The sequence below is a fragment of the Plasmodium gaboni genome, chromosome 12 (assembly GCF_001602025.1).
Source record: "Plasmodium gaboni strain SY75 chromosome 12, whole genome shotgun sequence".
Lineage (NCBI taxonomy): Eukaryota > Apicomplexa > Aconoidasida > Haemosporida > Plasmodiidae > Plasmodium > Plasmodium gaboni.
The window spans coordinates 1,757,081-1,767,044 of NC_031492.1; the positions used below are offsets into that span (position 1 = coordinate 1,757,081).

General features: G+C 19.3%; 3 protein-coding genes across 3 annotated transcripts; all 3 read left to right on the plus strand.

The window, feature by feature from the left end:
• Nucleotides 1-363: 363 nt before the first annotated feature.
• PGSY75_1250200 (putative membrane protein) lies at nucleotides 364-4,068 on the plus strand (the record flags this gene model as incomplete). The annotated part of the gene is made up of 6 exons (XM_018787057.1): nucleotides 364-2,560; nucleotides 2,721-2,920; nucleotides 2,992-3,139; nucleotides 3,232-3,343; nucleotides 3,519-3,687; nucleotides 3,808-4,068. The coding sequence occupies 6 exons, from the start codon at nucleotides 364-366 to the stop codon at nucleotides 4,066-4,068; spliced, it is 3,087 nt and encodes a 1,028-aa protein (XP_018640922.1).
• Nucleotides 4,069-5,615: 1,547 nt separating this feature from the next.
• On the plus strand, nucleotides 5,616-6,740 carry PGSY75_1250300 (putative vacuolar protein sorting-associated protein 26; the record flags this gene model as incomplete). The annotated part of the gene is made up of 2 exons (XM_018787058.1): nucleotides 5,616-5,618; nucleotides 5,850-6,740. The coding sequence occupies 2 exons, from the start codon at nucleotides 5,616-5,618 to the stop codon at nucleotides 6,738-6,740; spliced, it is 894 nt and encodes a 297-aa protein (XP_018640923.1).
• A 1,320-nt stretch (nucleotides 6,741-8,060) lies between these two features.
• On the plus strand, nucleotides 8,061-9,964 carry PGSY75_1250400 (hypothetical protein; the record flags this gene model as incomplete). The annotated part of the gene is made up of 1 exon (XM_018787059.1): nucleotides 8,061-9,964. A coding segment is annotated over one exon (1,904 nt), but the record flags the coding sequence as incomplete, so codon positions are not given.

Below are 9,964 nucleotides of genomic sequence, written 5' to 3' on the forward strand. Positions count from 1 at the left end.
AATAATATTATAGAAGTAAGGACGTGGCTTTTTTTCTTCTCCCCTTCTTCGCCCCCTTTCAAAAAAAAAAAATAAATAAATAAAATAATAAAATAATAAATAAAATAAGCAATATATAAAATAAATAATATGACATATATTTAATATTATTTATTTATATATAATTTTTTTTTGTTAAAAGAAATATATACATATATATATATATATATATTTTTTTTTTTTTATATGTATATTTTTTTTTATGTTTATATTCCATGGGAGGTATGAGAGTGTGCGAATTTTTTGCATTATTATCAAATTGACGATATTATAGAATTTTTAGCGATTATATAAATATTATATATTATAAAAAAATTTAAAAAGATGAAGAATGAAACACAACATTTTTTCATCGTGTGCTTATTTGACATAGCATTTTTTGCGGTGTGTGTTTGTATATGGTTATATTTAAGAAAGAATCGAGATGAGAACAAGATAAATGATAATATATATATATTAAATCATCAGACACATAGTGAATTAAAGATAGAGAATAAAGAGAGTGTAGGTGTAACAAATGATGAAAATAATACAGAAGTAAAAAAGAAAACAAATAGATTTCGAACATTTTTAAATATAAAAGATGATAAAATAGTAAATACAGAAATAAAATATTATTTATTTTTTTTAAAAGCTAATAGAAATATTATATTTTCATTATGTATATTAGGAACCTTTTTAGTTTTACCATTATATTTATCATTACCAAGAAATGATATAAATAATCCATCTTTTTTTCATTATATTAGTGCTGGTAGTATATCTGATATAAATATTTTGACTATATTATATTTTATCACCTTAATATATAGTGCTATTTCTTATGCATTCATTTATTTGTTGTGGAGAAAAATTCGACCCAGTAAGAAGAAGACCAAAAAATTTCTTCCTCAGAATTTTACTATTATGGTTTCTCGTATAGATAAAAAAGAAATTAATGCTTATAAAATATATGAATATTTTTGCAACCTAACTAATAATAAAGTTGTCTCAGCTTATTTGATATTAGATTATTCTATTGTTTATCATGAACAAAAGAAAATTTTCAATGCTACCAAAAATTTAAAACTACTTAAAGAAAATGAAGAGAAAAAAAATATTAAAAGAGAAAAGTCTAGGAGTATCTTCTTTAAATGGACATCTAAAAAAAAAAAAAAAAAAAATGCTTCAAATGGTCCACTTCAAATATGTGATAAAAATACTAATCAGAATGTAAAAATTTCGAAAAATAATACAACAGAAGGTAATCAAATGAATAATAGTGCATCTATTCAAAATAAAAAAGCAAAGAATCTATCTGCAGAAAATAATAATAATACCATGACAAACACTAAATCAAAAAATGAGCACAGCAAATTAAGTAGTAATGATAATATTAAAAATATTAATGACGATAAGAGGAAGAAGAAGAATCAAAATGATGCCAACAGTAATGTTTCTAGAGGTGTTACTATCGAAGGAAATGATAAAAATAATGACACTGATATAAATGAAAGTATGGACAGAAAAATCAAAAAGGCTACTTCTAAGGGTAACGAAGCATACAAACAAAAAAGTGCTAGCAAGATGAAGGAGAATGAAATATTGGAAAAAAAAGAAAAAGGAAAAAATATTAAAAAGGAACATAAAAATGGTGTTGATAATTATGATGATGATGATGATAATGATGATAATGATGATAATAATAATGATGATGATGATGATGATGATGATGATAATGATGATGATAATAATGATGATGATAATAATGATGATGATAATAATGATGATGATAATAATGATGGTGATGATGATATGAAAAATATTAAATCCAAAAGAGATAATGATAATGTAGAAGATGAACCAGCTTGTTATTTAAAAGATACCACAGATGAAGAATTAGTAGTTGAAAAAACTAAATTAAGAAAAAAAAAAAATGCAGGTTCAAATTATAGTTATAAACTTGATCTAGAAGAAAAATTAATGAGAAGTACAAATAATGATATGTTATTTTATGATTTAGATAATTTATCTACAAAAGATAATGATAATATTGATATAAAATATAAAAAGAAAAAGAAAAAAAATTTATATAAAAGTGATTCTAAGACCAACTTTTTTGATAAAATATTTTTCTTTTTAAAAAAAAATAAAAAAAGTCATTGGAAAAAAAAATTAAAAGAACATTTAATTAAATTCTATTCAATCAAAAATGAAACTCCAAAAAAATCTACAGGAGTATGTTTTGTATCTTTTATAGATACAAAGTCTGTTCATGATTGTATACATAATATACCATTCACAGAAAGAAATAAATGGGTTATATCTAATGCACCACCTAATTATGATATTATATGGAAGAATTTAAAAAATGATAGTTATAAAGTATGTGCTCGTTTTATTATATTGAATGCATTATTATTATTAGCTAATACAATAATGATTATATCGGTTACATCTATTGATAATATCTTAAAGCTTAAAATTAAAAAATATAAGGCGGCGGACCCAAGCTCATCTAATCTCAGTGCAATATTGACAAGTAAGAAAATTATAGCATAACATAAAATAATAAATATTTATATTATAAAAGGATTGTTAATATATATATATATATATATATTTATATATATAAGTATATCCATGTGTATGTATTAACATTTGTATCATTTTATTTTTTATTTTTTATTTTTTCCTTCCAGCTTGGTTATCCCCATTTATTGTTATATTTGTGAACAGTATTATTCAACCAGCTTTAATTTCTTGTGTTTCCATGATTATTGGATTTATAAGAAAGTCAAGTGAACATACATACGTGTTACAAGGAAATTTTATCTTTTTAATTTTAAATACAATTATTATACCTTTACTTTCTCTTTCTCCCTTAAGTTCGATAATAAAGGTATAAAAATAAATAAATAAATAAATATATATATATATATATATATATGTATATATTTTTCCATTTTGTAGGTCATGTATTCTGATGAAATCGGGCAGTGGTCAACACGCCTGGGAGAATATCTTTTTAATTCTAGTGGTTTCTTTGCTATGCGTTATTTACTTCATTGTTGTTTCTTAACGTGTGCAAATCAATTATTGCAAATTCCTCAATTTTCAAGTAATAAAAAATATATATATGTATATATGTATTTATATATATATATATATATATATATATTTATTTATTTATTTATTTTTGTCCTTTTATAGTACGTTCAATTTTTAAGATTCTTACGAAAAAAGAAATCAGTGCTTGGACTTTTGATTTTGGATATTGGTATGGATTTAATACTTCCATTTTAGCCTTGATATTGACCTTTAGGTAATATTATGATATATGCATATTTTTTTTTTTTTTTTTTTTTTTTTGCATGGTATATTTTAATCAAGCAGTTTATATTTGAAGCATTTAATTTATAAAAAATAATGATTATAAATATTATTATTATTTTTTTTATTTTATTTATTTATTTATTTTATGTATTTTTTTTTTTTAGTGTTGCTGTGCCTTTCATATTACCACTAGGGTCCCTATACTTTTTCTTGCGATATTATATCGACAAATATAATTTAATTTATGAAATATGTCGAACGAATTTGGATAGTCACGGAGCGGTAGTGAGGACGGCTATAAAATTTATGCTTTTTTCAGTGGCTTTCTTTCAAGTTAGATTAATATATAAAAAATACACATCTATAAAATATATATATATATATATATATAATATATATATTACATATTATATTTACATTTGTGTGTTTTTTTTTTTTTTTTTTTTTTTTTAGCTGGTTATGTTCACGTTTTTTTCGAGAGTTCAGAATAAGTTCATTTCGGTTGGCAGAAATATATTATTTTTGTCATCATCGTTGACAACACTTTTATTATTGTGTCGATCGACAGAATGGGTTAGTACCAATCATATAAAAAGAAAAAAAGGGAAAAGAACGTTTTGTTATCTATGTGAAAAAAATGTATATGTTAGTAATTTAAAAGATTTAAACAAATTAAAGTATGCTTATGCAAATCCATGTGAATCAAAGAGATAATAAAAAATAAATACACAAAGAAAAAATATATATATATATATATATATGTATGTATTTTTATATTTGTTGTATGTGTTTATATTTTATAGTTTATTTTTTTTTATACGTCAAATTAAAAATTTTTCTTGTTACTTTTTTATTATAATTACAACACGAACATATTTGTATAATATTATTATATAAAAAAAAAAGAAAGAAAAAAGAAATATATATATTTATATGTTTGTGTATGACTATTTTTTTTTTTAAGATTTAGACTTTTATTTTATTTTACTTAATTTTTTTTTTTTTTTTTTTTTTTGTTCCTTTTACGTTTTATATATGTATAACATATCTGTATTAAATAAAGACATATATTTTTTAAGATAGATATAAAAAAATATATACGCTTAAAATTTAAATAGGAAGCATATGTTTTAAGAAAATATTATATATATAAAATATATATGTATATATTTATTTGTTATATTTTATTTTATTTTTTTTTTTTTGAATAATAATATAGGGGTATAATATATTATAACGAAGAAATATAATATAAAAAGTATATTTTAAAACATATACATAATAAATGTTATAATTATATTTTTCAACCTATATATTTCATTCAACTATAATAATATTAATACATATAAAATAATAACATAATAAACAATAATATATATATATATATATAATATATATATGTATATATTAAATGATGACTTTTTTTTTTAATGATCAAATAAATATAATATATTTTAATATTTAGTAAAATAAATTTTTTTTTTTAAAATGTGTATATAAAGGAAAAAATCATAAAATATTTATATATGTACAAAAGGTATATAAATATATATATAAATAAATATATATATATATAAATAAATAAATATATATATATATATATAATATATATATTTTTTATACATTTATAATATTTATGCCATTTTAATTTAAAGAAAAATAAATTTATTGGGGTAACAAAAAAAAAAAAAATAAATAAAAGCCTTGCAAAGATGAAAAAATTTCATATATAAAGAAATCTTTATGTGTATAATAAAAAAATAAGAATAATTAAATATAAAAAATATGTATCTAATAAAATGCAAGTTATCTAAAGAAAAAAAAATATATATATATATTTATATATAATATTTCAATTATTAAAAATAAATAAAGAATATAAATATATAAATATATATATATATACATATATTTTTATATGTTGATATTATATGATATATATATTCATTTGATTAAAATAAGGTTTTTTATTACAAAGAAAATTTTTTATTTTCATCATATTTGTAATTAAATATATGTATTATTCATAATAAAATATATCATAGGATAAGTCGAAAAATAAAACAAACATATAAATATATAAATATATATATATATCCATATTTATATATAGCTTATTGATGAAATGACAAAATGTACTGTCAATAAATGGAAAATTGCCAAATAAATTAATTATTATTAAAAATAGTAACCTTATGATTATAAATTTTTTTTTTTTTTTTTTTCTGACCATACAAAATAAAATAAAATAAAATAAAAAAATGGTAATATAAGCATTTAATATATATATAAATATATTTGTATAAATATTTATTTATATATTTGTAAAATGATCACCTATTAATGTAAATACTTTTGTATATTACATGTGTACATAAATATATATATATATATATATATATATATATACATATTTTATTTTATTTTTATTTTATTTTATTTTTATTTTATTTTATTTTTATTTTATTTTATTTTATTTTTATTTGTTATTGCAGCTATCGACAATTTTTGGGAGCGTGTGCTCCTTAGATTTAAAAATTGATGCAGATGAAAATAAAAAGTTCGCCTTTCTAAGAAAAGATAAGAAGGGAGAGAAGTGCCCAATATTTTCAGACGGAGAAGATATTAACGGAACAGCAACAATAAGTCTAAAGCCAGGAAAAAAGTTTGAACATTATGGTATAAAATTAGAATTAATTGGACAAATAAATATATTAAATGATAAAGCCAATTCTTATGATTTTTTTTCTATATCAAAAGATCTAGAACCTCCTGGATTTTTAGTAGAAAGTAAACAATTCAAATGGAAATTTTCAGCTGTCGATAAACAACATGAATCTTATTTTGGTACAAATGTTCAACTAAGATATTTTGTTAGATTAAATATAATTAAAGGATATTCTGGTAATATACAAAAAGAAATTGATTTTATTGTTCAAAATTTGTGTATACCACCCGAAATTAATAATACCATTAAAATGGAAGTAGGCATAGAAGATTGTCTACATATTGAATTTGAATATGATAAATCCAAATATCACTTAAAAGATGTTGTTGTTGGAAAAGTTTATTTTCTTCTTGTAAGAATTAAAATTAAACACATGGAATTAGATATTATAAAAATGGAAACCTCTGGGGTAGGCAAAAATTATACTACAGAAACTGTTACCTTGTCAAAATTTGAAATAATGGACGGTTCTCCAATTAAATCGGAGTGTATTCCTGTGAGATTATATCTAAGTGGTTTCGATCTAACTCCCACTTATAAAAATATTCAAAATAAATTCTCGGTCAAATATTATATTAACCTCATAATAGTGGATGAGGAAGAAAGGCGTTATTTCAAAAAGCAGGAAATTTTCTTATGGCGAAAAAAAATGGGTTAAAAAAAAAAAAACAAAAAATAAAATAAAATAAAATAAAATGATATAAATAAATATAATTATATAAATATATAAATATATATATATATATATATATATATATATATATATATATATAAATATATTTATATTTGTATTTATTTATCTACTGAATCGTTCTTGTGATTTTTTTTTATATAAACAATATGAATTTTTTTTTTTTTTCTGAACTGTTCATATTCTTTTTTTTATATAAAATGGCTTTTTTTTTTTTTTTTTTTTACATGATCAAGTCATATGGTTTTAACATATTTCTGAACATGTTCATAATAAATTTATTTTTTTTTGTTTTTCTTATATTTTTTAATTTTTTATGATTAATATAATTTAGCATAATTTGTATTCTCAAATAATGATACAAATAATATATATATATATATATATATATATATATATATAACCTTTTTGTTATGTGCTGACTTATATATTTTTTAAAAAAATTATAATGTCTAGGTTACATTTTTCGAATTAATTATAATATATATTTTTCTTTTTTGTGATTATTTTTATTAACTAATGATGTAACCAAAGAAGTTAAATATGTGAATAAGATTTCAAGTTTGTGTTTTAAGGTTAATATAACATATAAGGGGAAATGTGTTTTATAGAATTATTAAATAAATTATAAGTAAAAAAGAGAATCATTGAAAGTATTATATGTATATATATATATATATATATATTATTATTTTTATTTTTCATCCATTTGTTATGATTTGATTGGTACCTTCTTTTTTAATATAAAGCATTAGTAGAATAAAAAATATTAATTACTACATATAGGTGACATATATTATATATATATATATAATTAGTATGTACACTTGAAATAATGGTGATTTTTTTTTTTCCAAATAATAATAAATATTAATATATAATTCTTTTCTATAAGATGTAAAAAATATAGAAACCAATTCAAAATATATATGTAGAAAGTATAAGTGTGTGATTGTAGTATCATCATATATTATATTTTGTTTCACTATTATTTGTGTGATCGGTTGTCTAAATATTAATTATCATTACATCTTCATAATCACATTAATATTGATATTTTTTTTTTTTTTTTTTTTTTTTTTTTCCCTATAAGAATTATTTGTTTCAAAATATATAAATATATATATATATATATTTTATTTTTATATATTTATAACATATTATATACCCTGTCATCTCCCAATTATACTACTTTATTTCCTTTAGTTGTTTATTTATTTTTTTATTTATTTTTTTATTTATTTTTTTATTTATTTGTTTATTTATTTGTTTGTTTATTTATTTATGATGGAGAATAGGACGAAGAGGAGCAGGGGAAATTTTGTCAGTTCGGAAGTTTTTGTTTGTGAAGAAAGTTATGCGAAGAATTTGAAAGAAATAAAAATGTTTGAGAATATAAAAAGTGATATGAGTTTAATAATAAGTCAGCAGTTAAAGAAACGATCAAGAACTACTTTCAAATTAAAGAATATAGAGAAGAAATATATATATTTAAAAGATATATGTGAGTTATTAAATAAGAGTTTAATTGAAGGAGAGAATATATTAAGAAAAGATAAAGAATTAATTAGCGATTATTTTGAATATACTACAAGTAATTTATATTATATATTTATAAAATATGAGAATATTATAAGTGACATGTCTGAGATGAATAAGAATATGAAATTAAAGTTGAAGAAAATAAAAGATGAAGAAATAATAAATTTTAAGGTCTGTTATGAAAAATTAAAAAATAGTATGAATATATTAAAAAATAAGAAGAGTCATATTATTTTATTAAAAGAAGATTTAAATTTTTTGAATGATGAATATGATAATATAAAAAAAATTATGGAGGAAAAAAAGAGTGAAGATATTAATTTGACATTAGAAAAGGAATATAATGAGTTGTTGATAGAATTTGAAAAAAATAAAAAGGAACTGGAAGAAATAAAAGAAAAATGTAATTATCAAGTGAAGGAGAAAAAGAAAACTCGTGTCAATTTAAATATGATAGAAGAAAGCATATTAGAGATAAATGAAATAATCAAAAAATTAAATGAAGAAAATAATATAGTGAATGAAAATTTTGAAATATTAAACAATGAAAATGACGAAATAATAAAAAAGATAATTGAAGATAATAATAAAATAAAAGAAAATTGTCATGTATTAAACAAAGAATTAGAAAGTCTAGAAAATGATATAAATGATTATAATATTAAAAAAAAGGACCTATTAAATGAATATGAGAACTTGGAGAATAGATTAAAGAATATTAGTCTTGTATGTAATGAGAAAAAACGAGAAGAAGAAAATTATTCAAATATTATAAAAAATAAAAGTGAAATTTTGATTAATAATAAAAAGATATTAAAAGAAAAGGAGAAGGAATATGAATTATTGAATGATGATTTTTTAAGATGTAAGGAAGAATATATAAAGCTAGAAAAATTATATGAAAATAATGAGAATAAATTGGAAGATACTAAAAAGCTCATAAATGATTATACATGCATGTGTGAAGAAAAAAAATTATGTTTATTAAATATTGAAAAAAGAAAAGAAAATAATGAAATAGAAAAAATACAAATTTTGGATCTTATACAAAATGATGAAAAAGAATTGAATGATCAAAAGAATATATTTTTTAAACTTTCAAAGATATTGAATTTAATACATTTAATATATGAACAATATGATGAGATCCAGAATGAAAAGTGTAACATGAAAAAAAATGAACATGTTTATATAAAGAAATATGAGCAATTATTAATAAATTATGAACATGTTAAGACACAAGTGCAGAATAAAAAAGAAATGCTTGATAATAAAAAAGAAGAAATAAAAAAGGTAGAAGATATATTAAATATATATCATATAGAAATTATTTCATATAATGATAAAAAAGAAGTGATGAATAAAAATGAAAAGGAATTAAATGAGAAAAAAACCAAGTGTATAAAAAAATTAAAAGATGAAGAAACTAATAACAATGAAGATATTATTATAAAAAAAACAAAGAATGAATTAGAATTAAAATATGAAGAATTAAAAAATAATTTGGAAACACAAAAAATGGAAAAACAGCAACAACATAATAATTTTTTAAAACAAGGAGAAAAGGAAAAGTTAGAATGTGACTTGCAATTATTTATATCTGAAATAAAAAATCAGATTGAAAAGGATAAAGAAGAAAAGAAAAAAAA